General features: G+C 38.6%; 1 protein-coding gene and 1 non-coding gene across 3 annotated transcripts; both read left to right on the top strand.

The window, feature by feature from the left end:
- The first annotated feature begins 746 nt into the window (after positions 1-746).
- LOC117219782 (uncharacterized) lies at positions 747-14,167 on the top strand. Of its 2 annotated transcripts, none has more exons than XM_076521863.1 (5): positions 747-1,815; positions 8,321-8,437; positions 9,348-9,470; positions 9,568-9,681; positions 13,832-14,167. In XM_076521863.1, the coding sequence occupies exons 1-5, from the start codon at positions 1,706-1,708 to the stop codon at positions 13,833-13,835; spliced, it is 468 nt and encodes a 155-aa protein (XP_076377978.1). In that variant the 5' UTR covers positions 747-1,705; the 3' UTR covers positions 13,836-14,167. The 2 variants fall into 2 exon arrangements, with proteins under 2 accessions (XP_076377978.1, XP_033325105.1); XM_033469214.2 differs by lacking the exon at positions 747-1,815 and adding an exon at positions 6,624-6,913.
- Positions 14,168-15,344: 1,177 nt separating this feature from the next.
- TRNAV-UAC (transfer RNA valine (anticodon UAC)) lies at positions 15,345-15,417 on the top strand. The gene has a single exon. It is a non-coding gene; the product is annotated as a tRNA-Val (tRNA).
- The last annotated feature ends 8,865 nt before the right edge of the window (positions 15,418-24,282 follow it).

The following is a 24,282-nucleotide window of genomic DNA, read 5'->3' on the forward strand; positions in this document are numbered from 1 at the left end:
GAAGAGAATGAAATAAAAAATAAAATAGAATAGATAAAACAGAATAAGAAAATAAAATAAAATAGATGAAATAGAACAAGGAAATAAAATAAAATGAAATAAAATAGAACTAAAATAGAAAATAAATGAGAATAAAATGAAATAAAATAGAACTGAAATAGAAAATAAATGAGAATAAAATGAAATAAAATAGAGAAAATAAAAGAAGAAAATAAAATAAAATAAAATAGAATAGATAAAATAGAACAAGTAAATAAAATAAAATAAAACAGATAGAATAGAACAAGAAAATAAAATAAAATAAAATAGATAAAATAGAGCAAGAAAATGAAATAAAATAAAATAAAATAAATTCAAATAAGATATAATAATTTATATAACGCACTATATAAGAAGTATTCTACGAGAACTGCTCGAAATGGTCGAGATTCATAATTAAATTGATTTCAAGTACCCTGCGTTAGTTCTCATCGAACTCTGATTCTACCTTTCTACGAACAATGCGAGCATCATCATCAGAATAAATTGCGCCGACGAACACCCAAGAAATCGGAACATTAGCTGCGAATCGATCGGGACCGTTCAAGACCGAACTACAGTAACCTCTTCGTGCAAGCTTGTTGCGAAAGAAAGTCAGCGAACCAATCGATTATTCCCAATGCGAGACGCGTTGCAATCGACGAAACACGGTGCAAAGTCGACGAGAATCAATTTTTCTTCTACACGGGATCCGTCGTTTCGCAACGAACCGGATCGACGCACCGTGCCTTGTAATTTCGCGGCCGGGAAACGTCGCGGGAAACGGCACTTACCCGCGGGAACGCGATCGAAATCGGCGATATGCGTGCGTTGCACGTCGATATGCACGGCGATACGCGGCCGCGTCCGTGCAAATAGTTCGTCCATGGCGTGTGCGTGATTGGCCGGAAACGATCGGCCGACGTGCCTCGATAGATATCGAATTATTTCATAAATACGCACACGCGGACCGCGTGGGTGGACGATTCCGCAACGGCTACTGCGCAGTTAAAACGTATCGCCCGGAGTGTTACGTACATTACACCGTGGCGGAACAAGCCTCCAAAAGTTGCGCAATCCGATCTTCTTGAACTTCCGATTAGCAGGGGATCCTCCGCGACGATATCGGCCCCGAAAATATGCCGTCCGCGGTTCGCCGAATCGAGCTCTTTCGCTACGTGGAACCGGGAATCTCCGCCGTGCCAACGCGAAGTTACAGTTTGCGAAACGTTTTCTTAAGTGAAACCGATCGAACTAATCAATTTATCGACTGCATTCGCCACCTGATTCCCGCTCGTCGGGAATAATATCTCTCCGAAGTCGATAAATTAATTGAAACTGCGATTGCTGTTACTTGCATGTCGTAAATTGTCGATATTAAACGTGTACAAAAATATGAGATTCGTTTATTAGAAGATTGCACACTATTATGTATATGTTACATTTTATTGCTTTTATAAAATACCGCAGTATTTGGGGCGTCCGCAGTAATACGCTCATTAAGTCTACTTCTAAAATATCGCGACGTTTCTTTGCGACAGCAATACGCGAGCAATGAGTGATCGAATCATCGCGTCGATTCGACGTGTTCGTTCAACTTCCTTCGGAAATGTTTCCAGATTAAAGCGTTCTTTGTTTGTGCTCGTTCTCTCAGCTATGGAAATCTTGCAGCTAATCCGACGGCAATATGGGTTCGACGAACCCTATCGAAGCCAATATTGGAAGAGGACGTGAATCCGGCAAGAGCCGAGGCCGCATTCGTGCCTCGAAGACAGTCTTCGGAGATGAGTCTCCTGCGTAAGTAGTTTTGATCCATTGTACACAAGTAAGTATTTAACTGTCCTTTGAAAATGATCCGCGAACATCGTCCACGCCCGAAGTTAAAATCCTCTTACGAACCGCTGGGTGGAAGTTCCGACGAGAAACGGAACTTCCGAATCGTCGTTGACACGTGTGCTGTTTGGACAATGGTGCATATAAACATTACAATTCTCAAGAGTTCAATACCGGTTTTAGCAGTTCGACGATCGATTTGCATGTTCATTTGAATTCGAATGAATTTTATCTAATGTGAACTTAATCCATTTTGGAACCGTCAAGATTGAATTTCGTTGTTGCAAAATGGTCTGGGAATCTGAATTCTGTGGCCTAAATTCAATTTTCCAGTTGAATTTATTGAAATATCTCGAGATTGAATTTTGTTGTAATTGTACAGTGGTCTGGGAATCTGATTTCTGTGGCCTAAATTCAATTCTTCCAGTCGAATTTATTGAAATATCTCGAGATTGAATTTTGTTGTAATTGTACAGTGGTCTGGGAATCTGATTTCTGTGGCCTAAATTCAATTCTTCCAGTCGAATTTATTGAAATATCTCAAGATTGAATTTTATTATAGTTGCACAATGATCTTGGAATCTGTTTTCCGTGGCCTAAATTCAATTCTTCCAGTCGAATTTATTGAAATATCTCGAGATCGAATTTTGTTGTAATTGCATAGTGATCTGGGAATCTGTTTTCCATAGCCTAAATTCCATTTTTCCAGTCAAATTTATTGAAATATCTCAAGATCGAATTTCATTGTAATTGCATATATATAGTGATCTGAGAATCTGTTTTCCATGGCTTAAATTCCATTTTTCCAGTCGAATTTATTGAAATATCTCAAGATCGAATTTCATTGTAATTGCATATAGTGATCTGAGAATCTGTTTTCCATGGCCTAAATTCAATTTTCCAGTCGAATTTATTGAAATATCTCAAGATCGAATTTCATTGTAATTGCACACACACACAGTGATCTGAGAATCTGTTTTCCATGGCCTAAATTCAATTCTTCCAGTCGAATTTATTGAAATATCTCAAAATTAATTTCGTTGTCGTCGCACAATGATCTCGGAATCTGTTTTCCGTGGCCTAAATTCAATTTTCCAGTCGACTTTATTGAAACGTCTCTGCTCCCACAATGATTCGCAACGTCGCTTTCCTGACTCCACCGACTGGGTAGATTGCACGAGACCGATTAATGCATTCAGACACGCTGGAAAATCCCCCGAGCAACACTAAATTATACAGATGTGTTCGATAATAACTGAGTGCAACGTTTGCAGCTTCGATCATTCAACATCGCACAAAAGATTTGTGGCCCGCGCTTCGTGTCCTCGGTGTACAGTAAATTCTCCCTAATTCGCGCTCGGATTGCGCACGAAAATGGACAATTCGGGAAGCGGAGATGAGAAATAATTCAGTCGGAAATAATTCATTTCGAAAATCCATTTCGAAGGATTTGTTTCGATAATTCGTTTCGATAATTCGATCACTTTCAATACGACAGAACATGGTCTCGCATTTAAATGCTTACAATAGCGAGGTTGCATCAAACTTCAAATCGAGGAACTGCGTCTTAAAGTAGAGGCTTCGAGCTTTAATTTAAAAAAAGAATCATCGCCCTACGATGATTTTTTGCGGAGTTGTCGTCGCTCAAAGTTGACCAATATTTATCGAATATTTTTCTCTGCTGTAATTCTTTCGATCATTATACATGTTGAGCGTCAATTAAGAAGGATTTACTGTGCACATAATTTTCGGGCTAAATTTGCGAACCAAGTAATATACATTTAAGACAAGTAACACTCATCGAGACCGCAGTAAATAATTAAATAAGGAAACGGTGCATCATCCTGTTCGTAATCTGGAATTCCGAGGCTAATGCAATCTGATTTCCTCTTGCATCGATTTTAGTCGAATTACAGTGAATTGCGTACAATTACCTAATAGGAACGAGGAAATGCCAATTGGATAAGTACTGTTCGATACTCTTTGGGGAAGTACTGAAATCGCGTCCGATAAATCAAGTATAAACAAAAAGGATTCCGCGTATTGTTACACACACGTGCGTGCATCATTTTTTACCTTTCATGTCGGGGAACATTTTCCGAAATTTTCTATTGGAAATATTCGATCACCGGCTGTGTTATCGCAAAAAGTCTATTCTTCCACGTTCTAAAGGGAAAAGAGACAAATCTATTGCGAACGATTTCGATTCGATTTCGTTCAAGTTGCCAATTATAACTGGAGCATGAGTGGACAGAAAAGTTGTCGATTCCACCGATCGCACGAACTATGAACAGTTCGAAACACGCGAAACCGACTTGAATCATCGTTTCCCATTGGACCCGTGCACCATTCATTGATCCGCGCGGAGAAAGATCAGAAATCAAAGGCGAATGACGAAACCAGAACCATCGTTACGATCTTTCATGCGCTCGATTCGTGAGAACTCGCGGCGCAACTACCGCACATTAGCAACCTCGTTCCAAGGAAAAGTTCTCTGCGTGCATTATTGATGCGTTCGATTCATTTTTTCCTTCTTCTATTCCTTCTGAAGTGACACGACGCCGCGCGCGCGCGAAGTGCAGCAAGCGTTTCGATTCGCCTCCACGCTGATATCAATCGCGGCAACAACGTGATTTCTACGCCTCGCAAACCCCGCGCACGCGTTTGTTTCCTTTCGACCGCGAACGAGCATATTTTAAGCACAGATAGTTCCTTAAACTATCGGCTACATTATTGGAACGTTGGGTTCGGATACAGTCTCTGAGAAAAGTCTCTCCGTAGACGCTTTCGTAACGATTTTCTCTGGCGAATGCTATTTTCTGGAACTGTTCGCTAACCCTTTCATGGGCACGATATGAATGTTCAAAAAATTGGAATATATTGTGTATTGTATATTACATTACATATTACATATTATATATTATATATTATAATATTATAATAATATAATATATAATATAATATAATAATATATAATATATAATATGTAATGTAATATACAATATATAATATATAATATATGTAATGTAATATACAATATATAATATATTTCAATTAGTTTTGAATTTATATATTATATATGCTAAAATATATATTATATAATATATTATATATTATTAATTATTACCATAATTTATTCTATTTAAGAATACAGAATTATTACCATAATTTTGTCATACAATAATACAGCTGTTACATGTTTTTCTTTAATCTAATAAAAAAAGAATATTTCACCCCCAAAATTAAGGGTGATGGGACCTATGTACAGATGGCAGCGCATTTCAACTATGGTAAAATTTGAGCCTGGCGACCATATGCTCGCTGGACGTGGATGGGAAGCTGGTTCCCAGCGCCTATAAAAGGATTAACCTTTCAATTTAATCCTTTTGCGATCTCGAGAAATGAGAATCGAAGATGTCCGAGTCAATTCGAGACAAGCTGTTTCGTTCGGAACGGTCGACGAACACTTTTTTCAGCTGACTGTAGATTTGGTTCTCCGCTTTCTGTTATCGTGGCATTAATTAAGAAGCGATGGATCGGGGAGCAATTAGTATACGGCGTTGCTGGGCGATACGCGGGCAACGACGACGACGACGACGATGACAGAAACGAACGACGCCGTCAAAACGATAGAAACGAAATTTCACGCAGTTGCGATACGATGCCGCGAAATTATCAATTGTGCCGGGTCGGCGCACGGTGTGACGAGCGCAGTTTCGAAATTGCCGGTTGCCTGAGTTTGATCGCGAATGGAATTGAAAGTGCGCTTTCAACGCTGGCATTACCGAATCGCCCGAAATGATCGGCTTCCGATATTTTCATCGAACGCGTAGCCGACGAAACAATACAGAATGGCCGCGGTCGAAGAAAACATTGCGAAATTCGGCGCTGGTTGTACAGCGACTTTAAATGCAACCCCTGGCGAAAAATGAGAATCCCCGTATAAAAATATTCGAACCCGTTTTAAAACGATGCAACTCTTTTTTTTTTAAACTGGAACAAACTATCTGAATTTGAGTTGAATGTTGAATGGACTAATTAATTCATTGTGCAATGACTTACATCATTTGTTTAAATTTTGGTATTACTTGCAATGACAAAGGAAATTCTCGTTTTTTAACTTTTTTATTGGAACCTGGAGCGAAAGTTTAATATATTTAGTGCTGCGTGAGTCACACACGTATGGGTGACACTAATTTTTAACTAGGCTTTTGAAATTCATTTTTATGCAATGCATTTTTATTTTTATTCAAATTGAATGTTACTGGGATTTGTAGAATACAAAATGGCAGGACTAATATTTCCTTTTTTAGCTAAATTTTCACTTTCTAGTTTCGGTTCCATTGATTAAATGACTTTGATATTGCGCGATATTTTTCAGCTGATATTCGACAATTGTAGGGTTAAAAGCTACGTTTCGTAAATCTCGGTGCATATGGAATTTCGGTGCATAAGAAAATCTTCTTTTAATTCTAATTTTTATAAGATCACGTACGAAAATGTGAGTTCGCATAAGGATTCGCAGTTTACTCGTAAAGACAGCGTTTAGAAAGAATTAAATTGCTTCCATGTTTAAAAAAAAAAGAAAGATCGACCTATTTATCCAAAGCGGAAGTCCGCTTGAAAGCAATGATTCATTCGGAATATTTTGTCCACGGCTGCTCGGTTTTTCCTTAATTTTGTCCATCGCTTGTCACGCTGCGGCGACCGACTGAGCCGAAGACAACGTGCTCCCGATAGACGATAAACGATAGACGATAAACGACGAACGAAACACGAAAAGGGGTGTAATAGCAGCGTCAGCGTGCCTTTAAGTGGGGATCCCAACGCGACGAATATATACGCGCACCGGACGCCACCAACTTACAGTTCTAAGTAGAACGAGAGAAAGAAATCTCATCCGTTGGAGTTCCATTGACCCGGTGCGATTAAACGCAGTAATTAATTAATCAAATTTCGACGCTTCACGTGCTTCCGCGAACATGATCTCCTGGTTGTTCGTATTGTTCTGTTCGTTGTTCTACTGGTCCAACAATGTCTCGGCGCAACCTGGCTACCAGAGGTAATTCTTTTGTTTATCATTGCTTCGAATCACGTGTTCGCATAAACGCGAGTTCCGCGGACTAATTTGGAGAACCTGGAGAACCGAGTTGCCATTCAGATCAATTCGAAAGTTCATTGAGCTTTCAGCTGTACACTGACTTTTAGAACTTTTTTATCGTACGAAGACATTTGTTGGCTGATTGTTAAATAATTATTTCATAGTTCGTGAAGTTCGCGAATTTCTAATCGTTTGTTCTCTTCGTTAATCGTTTGCTGTCTTCGTTAATTGATCGTTGTCTTTGTTAATTCATCGTTGTCTTCGTTAATTGCTCGTCGTCTTTGTTTATTGTTTGCTGTCTTCGTTAATTGTTCGCTGTCCTCGTTAATCATCGTCTCCGTAAATCGTTCATTATCCTCGTTAATTGTCCGTCGTCTTCGTTAATTGCTCAACAATATTTTATCATCTCGACGATCGGTTTTTTTTAATAAAATTAAACGCGAATTATAGTGATTATCAGCATAATACTGTGATCGAATGAAACAAGCACTCTATGAATCACAATTAAATATGTTTAAATAGCGTTAGGAAAAATCTGCGCTTGAACAAATTTAATGGAAATAATGATGAACTTCGCATTGTTGCTATATCGCGAAATTCATTTTGACGATTTTGTCGAGGCTGCTATAGCTGGGCATGCGCGGGAGATCTGAACGAAAGGCAGCGATTCCAGCTTTATGTAGAATTTTTTGCGATTGTTAAATAAACATGTTCAGTTTACATAAGTACTTGTATCTGTGACATAAGTATTACGATAAGTATCAAGTCTTTCTATTGCACTTCTATGTGCAATATTTTCTAAGGCAGCCGAATGTGTTATCAATATTGTACTAATCTACTATTCTACGCACTATCTTCGAGGAAAGGAAAGCGCATCTGCTAGCTATTGCATTTTGTTCGACGTAAAAGAAGCTGCAGAAATGTTTACCGACGCGTACAATCGTGGCACCTTTGATAGTTCGATGAAAAATTACAGGAAGAATATGTTGATTCTTACGAAACAGTTTAACAATAATAATAAAAAAAAAAGAATTCAGATAAACACTCAATTTAACGACAGAGCTATATTACAAGAATATAACCACATATATTAATATATAACGACAGAACTATATTTTATAAGATTATAACTAAATAAGAATATAACTATATTATATAATATTAAGAGAGAATATTCTCTTATTAACGATAAGAGTAATGCTAATAGATAACAGAAAAATATACAGAGTTAAATATTTCGTCATCGAAAGTCGCGGCATCTTAAATAACGATTAAAAATGATATCGCAAATTGCTGAAATTTTTATTTTAGGCGTTTCAGAAGAATAAATGCATTAAATACAGTTATGCGTGTTTTGTTTTGTTATAGACTCACGAACACTGAGAAACGTGATGGAGAACCCGAAACTTTGGTAGATTTAGCGAACGCAGAAGACAACAGCATTGTTGGACAGCTGAATGCAGAAATTCCTGTTGTGATAAATGAGTAGGTTCTTTATTAGTATTTCCTTTATTAGTTATTTATTTTCACACACACACACACACACAATGGAGATCAACCGTCCCGTGTAAGCCACTTTCCCTTTAGAATTTTTATTGACTTTTCAATATTACAAATCTTATATTTATTCGATTTTATTTGAATATCTTATATTACTAGATTCAAAGAAATCTAGTTTTAATCAGAGCAAAAGGCAGAATTTTAATGAAGAGATTGACGAAATTTATAAAATCGTAGTATCCTGGTAGAAAAAAAAATGGCGACACAAAATAGTTATTCGGCGAATCGCTGGATGTATCGCTATCATACTATTAAAAAAAAAAGCAGATTCCGACGTATCGCGTCCACTGAAAAGAAACTTGCGAACGAAATGTTGCATCGATGTTGCATCATTGATCCTGAACGGATTAATCTAATCAACTGGCTAACAGTTTCTGCAATCTACAAATTTTGTAATAAAGAAACTAGAGAGGGAGGGAGAGAGAGAGAAAGAGAGACAGCGAGAGAGGGAGAGGGAGGAGAGAGAAATAGGGAGAGGGAAAAAGAGAGAAAGAGAGAGAGAGAGAGAAAGAGAGACAGAGAGCAATAAAGAGAGGGAAAAAGAGAGAGAGAGAAATAGAGAGGGGGAAAAAGAGAGACAGAGAGAAATAGAGAGAGGGAAAGAGAGAGAGACTGAGAGAAATAGAGAGAGGTAAAAAGAGAGAGAGAAAAGAGAGAGCGAGAGAGTAAAAAAACTAGACACCACTACCAAACCCTAAACTAATGCTACCACCAATTTATTCTAAATTTACAGCTTCAATTAATATAAATGAGCACTATATTTATTTACTCCTGAAACAAAACTAAAATCTCCGCACAGTAGGCGCAATTTCCTATCAAAATAATACTGTTGCAGCCGACAGAAGCGACTATCGGATCAACGGCTGGCAGAACTGCAAACTCTGATGCGCATCCAGAAAATAAACGCGAGATTGGGAGCAGTGACAAGGGGTGGTCGCCATGTGAACGCGCTCAAGGTGTTAGTACTAATCACGATCGCTCGACGCGAATGCAAATGTTTTTTTCTCTTCGAGCAAGCTAAATATAATTTTTCTGTTGCTTTTATTTTGCGACAGGGGTCGGAGGAAACGGTCGGTTTTCGAAATGAACATGAAGAACCTGAGGAAACTCTTCAAACTGTCGGGACAGCTCGGCGGTTATAAAGGAAATCTGGCTTTTCCTGCAATCAGGTATGCATTCTAAATAATAAATATTAATTATCTGATGATCATCCGATACTATAATAAATATCATCGAAACACGTCGCAAGAATGACGAACTGAAACAGTTCACGCATAATTGAAAACATTTTCTCCATTTTCTTAGAACATTGAAAACTGCTCGAAAATTCACGAATTAACGCTCGCTAAATTTTAGATTGTTAACGCTAGAACCACCTAAGCTGTAAACGCAACTAACTAACTATACTGTTTCATAACAATGAAATATAAAATATTTATTATACTTATATTAAATATTATTAAAATTAAATATATAATAATACGTGCTTCTGCAACGAACAAGTTCGCATAACAATTTCTCTAACAGAAATAAATATTTGCATAATATCAGAAACTATAAGAGCAAAAATCAGAGACCGGTCATTTCGACTGATTTTCTAGTTCCAGCGTTAAGCTCGTGAATTAATGTATTATAGTATGTTCCACTTTGATTAGGGTTTCCGTAGAGTAGCCCAAGGTTTGCGTAATCGTTCGCAATCTGCACAGATAGTGGAATCTCCCAAGAGCTTCGACGGGAGATGCATGAACCGTTTCTGTTTACTTTCTCCGGCCGAGTGTTTTAGACATTATCGGCGCTATTAATTGCAGCGCGAAACGGTCGATAATAATCGAACCAGTGTTTTCAATCGATTCGCGAACGAATGGTCCCGCGCTTTTCGACACAACCGTTCTCCATTTCAAACAGGAAACATTAACATTTCTTAACATTCGCTGACGTTCGCTTAACAGCCGCTGAAGTATTTGCAAAAGTATAACATTTTTGAGAACGAAATAACTTTTCAAAAATTGTACCTAACGACTTGAATCTTTGCAAGATATTAGAGGGACTATGACATCGTTGAACAGTGTCTGAACAAACGTTTGCAACAATTACAATTGGTTGGAACGACGAAAACAAATGTTAACGATCGCGCTTGTCTTTTAACTTTGTTTTATGCGAACGTGGAACGAAAATTTGACAAATGCGCGTCGCTCGCGAACGCATCCGAATAATTGACCGAGTGAGACGGTACGTTAACCCCTTGACGCACCATTGTCCTCGCAGTCACCGCGATCAGAAATTTGTCGATCGCAATTAATTTCGCAGAGGGGAAAGAAGATCGATGCTTGTCGCGTGCCTAAATTCGCTCGAATGCCTTAAACATCGAATTGTATTATTTTATCATATTGTTTATTATTATTTCATTCCAATTTTAAAGGACAGAATTATTGCTAGGAATCTTCGCGACGAGTCAGTCGTACTTCGTCGAAGTACGGCAATTAATAGAACGTCAAAGACGTCAGACCGATTTCCCATAACCGCAAGAAATAGTAAAAATGAATTGCAGATGCGAAAAATCGACTTTCGATCACGTGGCGCACCGACAATGACGCACTAAGAGATCGAAGAACGGAAATCTTCGATTGGAAACCGCTGACACAAGCTTGATCGCCTCGATCGTCAAAAAATCACGGCGCCACGAGAGCGATCTATTCCTCCTTCCCCCCCACTTCTCGCCGTCCCTCCTTCCAAGTCTCTTTCTTCGCGCTATTTTTCCTGGACGATTTTTTTCTCTGCGTCCATAAACGATAACGTGGTGCTCGTGGCGGAAAAAAGCGTGGGATTCGCGGCCTAGCACACGCGACAGAGAACCGCGGGCGTGACGTAACGCTGCCATAACGCTGCTTCGTTCAGATAAAATCCTTGTCGGGCCGGTGCCCGCTGCGAACCCGCCGCGGTCTTATCTGCTCTTGGTCGGCCGTGTCGCAATTATTTCTGATCCGCATCGGAAATAATTCGACGATGGCCGCGCGAATTTAAGCGACGGGGGAATTCCGACCACCGATACAAGTCGATTTGGACGACGGTAATACGGTAAATTCTCCCAGAAATGGTCCGAGGTCGGAATTGGAACCGGCAGATCTCAGAATACCGAGTCGCGATTTTTCTTGTTTTTTATTTCCAATTTTTTGACGCGATTGGGAGGCGATTCGGAGGCAATTCGAAGGAGATTCGAAGGCAATTCGAAGGCAATTCGAAGGAAATTCGAAGATTCGAAGCAATTCGAAGATTCGAAGCAATTCGAAGAAGGTTCGAAGGCAATTCGAAGGCAATTCGAAAGATATTCGGAGATTCGAAGGCAATTCAGAGGCAATTCGAAGGCAATTCAAAGGCAATTCGGAGATTCGAAGGCAATTCGGAGGCAATTCGAAGGCAATTCGAAGGCAATTCGGAGGCAATTCGAATGCCAAACAAACCATTTTGTGTTGTCTCCGTCGAACCTTATCATCGGCGTGTCAATAAATCGCACAGGCGTAGGACAAACCACAGGGAAATTCACAGCAACCTGAAATTTGGCATTTCCGAGAAAAATTATTGCATCAACCCCGTAAATTCTCACGGAATCCGAGCAATTCGATCGAGACCGAGGCGCAGGACATTTCATATATGATATTTTAACGCGTTGTCTGCCAACCATAAGTTACAATAAATTGTCCCTAATTAACGCTCAGATTTTGCGCAAAAATGGACAATTCAAACGAGCCACAAGGCTCGGATAATCGTATCTCCTCTTCCCAAACTGTCCATTTTTGTGCGCAATCCGAGCGCGAATTAAAGAGAATTCACTGCATCTGTTTGTTGTTTTAATAGCGCGCAACAGTGCGCGCCTCGAGCAATAATCAGAGAAATGTTTAACAGCAATACAAATAACGTTTCACAGTATGTTGATACTTCTGTAATCTTAGTGTTACATTGTAGGGGTTATAATTAAAACGATATAGGCAATAAATCAGCCGGCCGGAGATATCTACCGTTAATAAAATGAGTAAATCGGCAATGGTCTACTGCTATTTTTGGAAATCGGCGCGACGTTCTACCAACATCGTCGCACATGTATATCTTTAAATATGTTATCGCTGAAAAGTATATACACTGCTTGCTTACTCGCATCGGAATGTTACTTAACGCTAGATTCACGGAGCCCGTCAAAATGACGGGTCACCAATTTTTTAATTCACGATCATTCATATCGTAAAGATACGTTTACGAGTTATTTATTTTCAATTTATACGTTATTTATGGCAAATGTTACAATAACACTTTGTTAGAAATCAGAATAAATGTCTTATTGTTGCTTTTATAAACTAACATAATAACAGCTGTTTTTTGTGCTTCGTAAGTCCAGTGTTAGCAGATCGACTGCTCAGTTTATTCGGAAGAAATCATCCGTTCGCGACGCCAATGTTCCTTTCTTCCAAATAAGATATAATAATAAGTAATAATAATACTACTAATACTACTTAACTAATAACTAATAATAATAAGTAGAGAACGACGATAGAGGTGAAAAATGACGAACAAATCCCTTTTTTTTATTAGTAACGAGCCATTAACGATAACTATAAAAACGAGCCGAAAGGTTCGAATAATCGTATCTATTCTTCTCAAATTGTTTATTTTTATGCACAATTTAACCGCGAAATAAGGAGAATTTACTATAATACGTCAGGGATGCACGGAAAGTTACCCCTAATCGGAACGTTAGTCAAAATTATAGACAACATCCGTCTCCGTGACCTGATTGTTTCTCTCGGTGTTATTATTCGGTCATGTTTGTATGCATTTTAAAATAGATTACGCGACTACTCCGGTTTTATCTATGCTTGTGCTTGGCTGTTTTCTGTTTCTGTTTACTTATCGTTCATTCTTTCAGTCTCTTAGTAAATCACCAATTTGATTTCGATAATTTTACGTTGTTATTAATATATTGGAACTGTCGAGCCCGAAACACGATTAATTGTTCCATAACAATGGCAAGGTTGGATTTATTTAAATCTCGCACGATTTTCGTAGCAATGTACGGTCGAATGAGAAAAATCGTGTAAAAATGTCTCGTAGAAACAGTGCTATAATGTCAGAGAATAATTAAATTTTAATCATTAAAAATTAAATTTGTAAAGATTCCATGTTGGTCCGATTTATCGAGTCAACTATGATCGATTTGTTCTTAATATAATTATAACAATAAAGTAATGATAATAAAATATAATATATTTGCGTTAATTCTTTAGAAAATCGACGATATTGGAAATAACCGAATGTATTTTCTCTTTGCAGTTGAAGCCTCGAAGCGATACAGAATGTGACGCGAATGTGACTTTGCCGAATGCGGTACGCTAAATTAAAAAAAAAGGGTGACCCGCGGGCAGAAAGAAAGAAATCCTGTTCGGTGTACCGATCTGTCCTCGAGGAACTATCGAATAATTACGAATTAGAGTGCACACCATTGAGAATCAGTATCACAACCGTCCCTCGTGTATCGTATATAATCGCGCTACCTATTTATTTCCTGTAAATGAGAAACTTCTTCGAATCGTCGTTGTAAGATATTTATTTATTATTTTTCTACATATTGAAATAAATTATACGAGTATTTTATTTATTACACTGTAACCGTGTCTCCAGTTATTAAATATTTTAATCTGGAATAAGTTTATTTATTATTTATTACTGGAATAAGTTTACTTATTTATAAGCTGATTTAATAAGTTTATTTTTAAAGTATAAGTGCAGTAAATTTTCTCCAATTGTCCTTCAGCATGTAAACAGAAATGGACAATTTGGGAAGAGGAGGATTATTCGAGCCTTGTGACTCGTTTTTTATAGTCACCGATCGTCAGCAACTATAAAAATGAGCTGCTCGAATAATCGTGTCTTCTATTCCCAAATTGTCCATTTCTGCTTAAAAGCTGAAGGACAATTGGGGAGAATTTACTTTTATTATGTATTTAATGTTATTTAATAATATAATAATAATATCATTTAATATAATTTAATATACATTAATATAAATATTATTTAATAACATAACAATAGTATTTAATAATATTGAATAATATTTAATATTACTTCACATATTTAAATATGCTACATATATTTTTATTATATAATTTACTCGAGAAATAATTTCGTTAAATCGCAGACACACATTTCATAGTTTGGGAAGGATCCGGTTGCGGATATAAAACAGTCATTTGAATTTATGGCTTCCGAATCATAAAGCAACATGCCGCAACACGAACGAGGTATACGATATACCCGATCCATGCTAAAAAGCTTAAAATTTACAGCTTAAGTTAGCTGTGATTCTAACGTCCATCAGCAGATGGTGCTGATAACAAGTTCCAGGTATTTCACATGCCTGGCATCTTGGTAATCAAGCTGTAACTGTCTGCTGATAATTTTCTATAACAGTTTGGCGGTTTTGCCGCCGCATTAATTGGCGCTATTCGAATACACGAAAGCAGAAAATTCTTGCCGGATTATCCATTGCCTCTTATGGGAAAAGCGGAACGTATCTTCTGTTTCCGATATTTGCAATAATAAACAAACTTTATTTTCACGAGTTGCAAATGCGGGAGGAAGAGTCTCCCGAATATTTCCATATTTTCGGCATATTTTTGAAACGATATATATTTTTCTGATAAAAGAGATTCGAATGGGCAATAATTTATGCTCGGAACTGATTCTGAGCACCGGATAATTAAATCTGTTGAATAATTGGAACTCTATTGTTACTCTTAGCAGCATTGTCGCTCATAAACTACTATAATAATAAGATTGAACAACTGGTTCCGTGGTGTAGCGGTTATCACGTCTGCTTTACACGCAGAAGGTCGCCAGTTCGATCCCGGCCGGAACCATGGTTCTTTTTTTTTCTTTTTTTTTTGTTTTAAATTATAATAATTTCATAGTCTTTTCGAACTTATAGTCTTAAATAGTTTCAGCAGAGAAATTCATTGTATTTCTGTTGGTTTAAAAGTTAGGGGTGCTGGCAACTGAATTTAAGTGGATGCTTAAAATTAGCACTGTATATTTAAGATTTTTAAAATTTTAAGGAGTCATATTTCTGCATAGAAATAAACAATATAATTTTATTTCTGCATAGAAATAAATGATATAATTTTATGCCTGCATAGAAATAAATAATATAATTTCATTTCTACATAGAAATAAATAATATAATTTTACTTCTAAATAGAAATAAAATTAAATAAATTAAGTAACGCGCTCGAATACCATCCATGCTTAATAGAAAGGGTTAATAATCGCATAAATATACAATATAAATATACATAGAAATAAATAATATAATTTTACTTCTAAATTGAAATAAAATTAAATAAATTAAATAACGTGCTCGAATATCATCCATGCTTATAGTAGAAAGGGTTAATAATCGCATAAATATACAAAGACGTCCCCCCCCCGCGTTTGCATTAACGGTAAACATCGCTCACCACCAATTCGTTCTAGCAAACGATTAATCGATTACGATCGCTGCGATCGCTTTTCTCGATCGATTAAAAAATTAATCACGAAATGACCGCTCGCCGCCCAATTCCGGCTTCCAGCGAGGAAACGAGGCGCTACGCGTTCGCCGAAGCGGACGATAAATAACAAAGCAAGCCGGACGAACGGAGTTGAAAGAAACTGACGAACCGCGATGGCAGGAAGTCGAAATTGATATTCGGTTCGCGCGTGCACATTTGTCTTGTCGCGCCTCCGGGCCCGTCGAGCGGCGCGGTGCGGCGCTGCCCGGCCCGACCCGGCTCGGCCCGGTCCGGCCCGGTGCAACGAACGCGTCGAAACGAAACGCTCTCCCGGTTCTTCATTCACCGTTTCCGCGGCGGTCATCTGGCGGCTCACCTGCGTCTCGACGAGGCAACGGCCAGCAGCAGCGGCCAGCCGCTTCGTTTCTTTGGCGCGGCGTAACGAGAGCAAGTCCGGTTTTTAGTCGGGCGTCGGCCATTCAGCGTGCCTTTTTCAGCCGGTATTTTATATCGCGACGACAAGATGGAGAGAGCACGTCCAGAGGCATCGATGCCTCTTTGAACGGCCGCTTTTCCGTTCTTCTTCTTCTTCCTCTTCTTTTTTCCCTTATTTTTTCTTTTTTTTTCTTTTTGGCTTTCGTCGTTGCCTTTCGTACCCGGCCGATCTCGTTGCTCGTTTCTAACCGCGAGCGAACGACCGGCCGGCAGCGGCGCCGCCGATTTTATCGGACGGTTTAACGAGATACGCGAAATCGGCGGTCATCGGAGCATTCAACCGGCTGCGACCGATCCAGATCGTTGATAACGGGGAAACGAACGAATTTCGCCGTTTATACTACGCGAACCCGGAAGACGAGCGGAGTTTCGAGATCGTTTCGGCGTAACTTCGATTTCGAAGGAGCGGAACGCGTCGCGGGCCGCTTCGTTGATCTTTGCGGCGAATCGACGGTGTTGGAAGTATTGATTTTTTGTACGAATCCGATTAAAAGTTGACTATGAAAATTATTGATAGCAGAAATTTATGTGATTTTATCTTGAAAGGTTTTCAAGATTAACTGTCGAATTTCAACAAGCGGCAAATTTAAATTTCAGCAAATAGTTTTTCATTTGATAAATAAGTAATGCGTTAAGTAACCTGATACGATTTCATCGTGAAGGCATGCGATAATTGTATTTCTAATTGTATTTCTATTTTACCGAGTCGAATCGTGTCAGTTGATATCTTCCTTAATTAAATGAAAGTTCCAATTGAAAGTTTAAATAGTGAAAAGTATTGAAGTTATTCCAATAATTAAATATAATTCAATATTAATGCTTCTATCGGCAGGTGTCATTAAAGCTTAATGATAATTAATAATATTAAGGGTCACTAATCAACCCTTCGCATCCGAAGAATTTTTTCAAATCGCCTACTAGCTGACCAGACATTCCAATTATTCCCATAATTAATAATAATTCAATATTAATGCTTCTATCGGCAGGTGTCATTAAAACTTAATGATAATTAATAATATTAAGGGTCACTAATCAACCCTTCGCATCCGAAGAATTTTTTCAAATCGCCTACTAGCTGACCAGACATGAAATTAACGTAAAAATGATGCTACATGAAACAGCGAAGTTCGCGAAAAATGGCATGATTCCATCATCGGCAATTTCGTTCGCAGATCGATGGCGATTTATCGGCGTCGATCCCTCGCGGTCGTCGCGTCGCGGCGAGAGAGCAAGTGTTTCCGACAGGAAAATGGAGGCACGCGTCCCGACTCGCTCGCAACGAGTCGACACGACGAGGAAGAAAAAATCGGGTCGAGTGCCATGAGAATACTTTACCGCGCCTTCGCAGACCGAGTGTCCTTGAACAACCCCAATCTTTTTACGAGTTTCACTCTTTGATTTTGCGCGGCTTTCGCTCCGCGCTTTTCTTTGTACGAATGAAAAGGATCCTCCGGCCTCCGCTGAAACGTTATATTTCGCGTGTACTTTTTGATACGCCGGGGAACATTTTGATAATTCCATTGGCGTGGAACGCGAGCCCTTAGAAGAGCCGTCTTTGTACGTCCGAGTTAATTATCACGTTTGGAAGGTTTACGCTGTGATATGTGTCAGTATGTCTGAATTTATCTCGTTATCGCGGCTCTCGCATGGCTTATTGTGATTTTGTTACGCGTGCATACTTCGTTTCAGGGTAGATAAGCGTCGCGAATAACCTCTGTCTGCTTGGGGAACGGCAATAGCGCGGTTACTTTTTCGTTTCGTATTTCTGTTGGCAGCCTTTCCTTGCTCTGCATTATATTTATCTATATAGAAAAAATCGAATATACATATATTATTTAATTTTGATAAAAGTAACCTTGGAAAAAAATGTTTCTGCAATGCGATGGTTTTTTCAAATCGTCCAAATGGTATACAAAATATTTTTTGTACCCCCATAATTAGAGGAGATACTTAGGTGGCCTTATTTAGGTGGACCACCCTGTATATTATATTAATTATATTTATATTATATTATATTATATTATAGTATATTATAGTATATTATATTATATTATAGTATATTATAGTATATTATATTATATTATATTATATTATATTATATTATATTATATTATATTATATTATATTATATTATATTATATTATATTATATTATATTATATTATATTATATTATATTATATTATATTATATTATATTATATTATATTATATTATAGTATATTATAGTATATTATATTATATTATATTATATTATAGTATATTATAGTATATTATATTATATTATATTATATGGATTACGTTTTATATAGTTTATATATTACATGCATTATATATTATATATACTATATGGACTACCTATTATATATATTATATATATCACATGATATTATAATAAGTGTACACATATATGTATCGTATAATATTCGCTTTTCATTCCACTCGCGCGACAGCTACAAAAAAATCTCTTTCTTCTCGTTTCTCCTTCTGAACCTTGCTGTTTTACCCGTACGCACGAATAAATAAATCATCGACCATTAATATTAATCAGAAAAGAGGGCGACAGCTATTAAATCAATCCATCGAAACGCGCCATAACATGCAAAAATGTGACATCTCAAGACACACACCCTGCACTTCAGGTGCTCGTTCGTTGCCACGAAACACCTGTCGCCGAGGCGTTCGAGATTCTTGCGTCTTCGCTTTATTTTCCAGTCTCGCCGGGATCCGATTTGGCGAGCATCGATCTGCGACATTAAATCGAATCGTTATTGCGGGCACAGCTTTAGGTTTCGACATAACCGAATTGTCGCGAACACACTTTAAACAGCGGCCGATCTAGATTCTAGAGGAAGCCCCGCAGGTGTGCACGCACCGCCGTTCGCTGGCAACATTAACAACCGTACGACCGGTTTCTCCGGAGATTTCACGGTCCTCCGGGTCAGGTAGGACCCTACCCGCGGGACACGGGGGCCCACGATGGATCGGCCCCGGCCGAACCCATCATCGAAACTGATCGCTCGACGCGGGAGGCGCGGGTCCTCGCGTCTTATTCGTCGGCGACTTATTCTGGTCGATCGTCCTACGCTTTGAACGGGCCACCTGCAGCTAGCCGTGAGTGCACGATGCACACGAATCGGCCCGGTTCGTTAGCTAACCGTTCGATAGACTCGTCGGCTCGAACAAATTGAAAGTAAACAAAGTGTCGCGATTATGCGATCGAGGCTTGCAATAGAGTCTGCGAATCGATGCCGTTTATTTTAATGTACTGCGCGAATTTCAGTGCAATTCTGGGCGGGTCATTCAATTAGTGGACTGCCGATTTTTCGGCGAATATTAAATTGTTAATGGCGTTTATAATGTTTCGCGTTAATGGCGAAACATGGAGGCCAAGCGTGATATTGTTCCTTTTTTAAATAACGTTGGCAAGTTGGTATTAATGGAGCGACTTTTAATCTTTTCACTGTGTTAGTATTATTTGTTATTATTTATTGTTATTTATTTCAGCATTTTCGATTAGAATTACTTTGGATTGCGAGCTAGCTGCAATTTAATTGGGCGGAACTATTGCAGTGTTATTGGTAGCGAACAGTAATTACAAATTAAATACCATGTACTAAGATAAATCTAAAATTTAAACAATTCATTTTTACGTGATAATTTAAAATGGAATCGTTCGATAATGTCACCGGGAATGGCTCGTTGCAAAACGATTGAAACAGTTGTTTGCCAGCAAACAATTTTCCCATTAAATTATCCATTCATTATCATACCGTTTCGAATATCATACCAAACAATTTTTCCATTAAATTATCCATTCATATAATATTTATACAATATATCACACCAATATATACAGCAATATATTATACCATATATATAATATATAATAATATATATATTATATTATATACCATTTATATAATATATATTATATATATATTATATTATATACCATTTATATAATATATAATATATATATATATATATATATATATATATATATATATATATATATTATATTATATACCATTTATATAATATATATTATATATATATTATATTATATACCATTTATATAATATATATTATATATATATATTATATTATATACCATTTATGTAATATATCCATTTTACCACGAAACAATTTTTCGACAGCGAACTGCAGGTTTTTGGAAATCGTAAAGAATCATCGCCGCTGAACAACGCGTTGAAAACAATTTGCCGAACGTATTATCGAACGAATTCGCATACCAGATCCCGGCAATATCTTCTCGGAGAGGTGTTATTAAATCTAGAACTTTTCATCGTCGTGAAAGATGCGGCGGGGGACGACGGGAGGGGGAGGGAGGGGGAGCGCGAAACTTTCATGGAAATGAGGCGAGGAACTTCGTGCTTCGAGAAGTTAACGCGGGGTGGGCGGGGGTGGGCGATAAATTTTTTTCGCTGATGGATTAACGGCGGTCGGCCGGCGTCGCTGGATAAAAGCTTTCCATTGGCCGATCAAAAGGAGCAACGCCTAAGCTTCCGTTTAATTGTCTCGCGATCTCTCGCTGGTTTCTCGCTGCGACGTTTCGACCGAGAACAAACAAACTCGGCTTAGGCGAACGGAGGAAAAGTGGGGAGGGAGGTGGAGGCAACAATTGAGAGGTAAAGTGGGATTCAATGCGCGCAGATAACGAACGAAAAAAAATATTCAAGTCGGAGAAATTGAAGGGAAGATTTACGCTGGCCGTAATAAATCGTGTTCCGAGACGGGAGAAGAGAGGCCCGCGCGCGCACGCGAAAATTCATTGCCACATTTCGCGAAACACGTCGCGCGACACGTATAAATCATGCCGAAATTATGAATATGCAATGGAGGGGGCGTCGGGACTCGATTAAATTGCACGTTTCGCTCGCGTCGACGAAGCCTTGGTGGACGCGGAAAGGCCGAGGGTGTTTCTTTTTTTCTTTCTCTTTCTTTTATTTTACAGCAAACGCTGCTATTTTCCACCGCGACGACGGTTGGACGGCGGTTGGACTTTTCCGAAAAAGTTTGGTCACGATTCGTAGTTTCCTGCAAATTGTAACGTCGGATTGTAGAAATTATTATAAGGATATTATAATTTTTATATTTTTAAAGATATTATTAACCCACGCGAATACAACAATAATAACAATAACAATAATAACTAGACCGCGGATTTTATGCATTCATGGCGAAATTGTCCTAATTTAAAACGGTATAAAAATTAAAGAAATGTAAAAATGTCAATCTATTATTGTTAATCCATTGAAGCAATCGATGCAGACAATTTTTATTTTGTAAAACTGTAGAGGTCGTGCTCGATCTCTAAAATTGTATAAACGTTGTAAAATTCCGAAAACAACATTGTACCGAAATTCCGAAATTACTAGAATTACGAAACAAAATTTTACGAAATTCTTTTTCTAGAAATTTCGAGTCCGCTCGATTTTCGAGACGTTAATACACATCTTTGACTTTATAATATTCTATCTGATGTCGAGACGAGTTCAACCAGTGACCTTAAATACGGCGACCTTAAATCTTGGAAAAGCAACGTTGAAATTTTGATCAGAAAACACGAGTTTCCGTTCCACTGTGCGTTGACACGCGAAACTTTTCGCCTCGGTATGAATAGAGAGAGAGAGAGAGAGAGAGAGAGAGAGAGAGAGAGAGAGAGAGAGAGAGAGAGAAGAGAGAAGAGAGAGAGAAAGAGAGAGAGGGAGAGACCGATTGCGGAAAGGTGAAGTCCGAAACCGAAGTCCGGAAGAGAAGGGTCGCCGGAACGCGACCGTTGCAAAGACGATGCACATGCACCGGGGGTTGCAGCATAGCGGCTGCACGACGGAAAAATCGATGCATCGTCTGCGATTGTGGCCGAGCACCGCCGAAGCCGGCTCTCTAGCTGTGCCGAGCCCCAGACCTAAACCGTAGGAAGCCTCGTGCCACGGGTGTTCGACGGAATTGGTGCACCGACTGCGCGTTGCACTCGCGGTTGCACGCGGCGACTGCGCTCGCAGAAGCTCGAGCGGGCCGACGCGCCGGAAGAAGCCGAATAATTCGGCGCGATTGCATATCTTCAGAAGTGGAAAGTTCGGGATGACGAGTCCCGGTGCCCGGCTCCTCGGGATATTTCGCCGTCACCGAAACTCTCCTCTCCTCTCGCTGTATCTGTCACATACGTTACACCACTTAGCGCGCACTCCCTTCGCATAATAATTCCTCGACGGGCTCTCCTTCTACGGCGCCAGAAGAAAGTATTCGGGCGTTAGCGTCACCTGCTGTCGCTTGACGAACTGTAAATATCGGTTGAAAATGATTTTCATCGGTCTGTCCCCATTGATGGAACACCGGGTCGCTTTTAGAATATCTTCGCGTCCTGCGGTTTCATCGAAACGAAACGTCTTTTTAAAACTGTTGCCTTTTATGGGGTTGCTTCAGAAACCAATGAAAATGTAATTATCGTCTCGGATTTCGTATCAACCCTTTTAGCGACGATTAAAATCGGAAAGTATCTACGATTTTGCAATGAAAAAGAGTTTTAGGATTGTTTTTATTTAACGAATAAAGTATACAATATATATAATTATACCAGTAAATTAAATCCGATAAAACAAACACTGAATAATATAAGGAGATAATAAAATTTGAGTGGAAGTAAGTATTGATCTTTTTAATTTTAAATTAAATTCACTAGAGCACAAAAATTCAATATAAAAAAATAATAAAATCTGAGTGGAACTAAACATTAATTTTCTAAAATTTATTTGATCCAGGAAAGTTAATTAAAATTCAATTAACATTGAATGAAAAAAGTTTGAACATTATTTTCATTCGATGAATCAATTATATGCATAGCACTAGTTTATACTAGTAAAATTATTCCGACAAAACGAACACTAAATAATATAAAAACAAAAATAGTAAAATTTGAACGAAAAGAAATCTGAATAATCCTTTAGATTATACAGGGTGTCCCAGAAATGTCTTGCAATCCGGAAAAAGGAGAGGTTCCTCGGGTCATTTCAAATAACTTTCTCCTTACACAATTAGTATTATCAAACTTTTTACAAACGTCGCAAATTAAAACACGCGAGCAAACGTATCATAATAACGTAAAAACGATCGAAGAATTGCCGCACAGTTTTCTGGAACTTTAGGCCGGCTGTTCTATGGGAACAGAGGCGGGCGGCGGATTTTTCATTTCCAGGAGAACTCTTTGAAAGTATGACAATTCAATTACCGGTCAGTATTGTGTTTGACGGGGTTCTCAGGGCCGCTGTTTAAATTCGTTCAAGCGAAAGAATAATACACGCGAGGCGGGCTTTCGAAGCGTGGAGGGACCGCCTCTGGCTTATTACAGGCGTCGAGCAAATCTTTTTTCTCCCGAAACGGAAACGCGAAATCATGGTGCGTTCGGGATGTTCGTGGCTCGATCAGGTTCGAAACAGTGCAGAATCCCGAGCGGCGCAGGTGTCGACTCGTATAAGCCCTAATTAAAGAAAGCTATTTTTGCTTTAGGAATAGAAAAGAAACCAGGGCGACCTTTAGCCGGCGGCTGTGCAAGGGAAAGGGGTGGAAAGGGGGAGAAATATTCTCGTGGGACGCGCAAATGTCAAGTGGCCGCACTCATAATTTTTTAGCGGAGCTGCTGTCGGGGGATTCCTCAGTATTAATAACTTAATGCGATTTGCGTTTGGTTCGGGTCAAGTGGCGGGTCACGGTTTCCCATAA

This window comes from Megalopta genalis, chromosome 5 (assembly GCF_051020955.1).
Source record: "Megalopta genalis isolate 19385.01 chromosome 5, iyMegGena1_principal, whole genome shotgun sequence".
Taxonomy (NCBI): domain Eukaryota; kingdom Metazoa; phylum Arthropoda; class Insecta; order Hymenoptera; family Halictidae; genus Megalopta; species Megalopta genalis.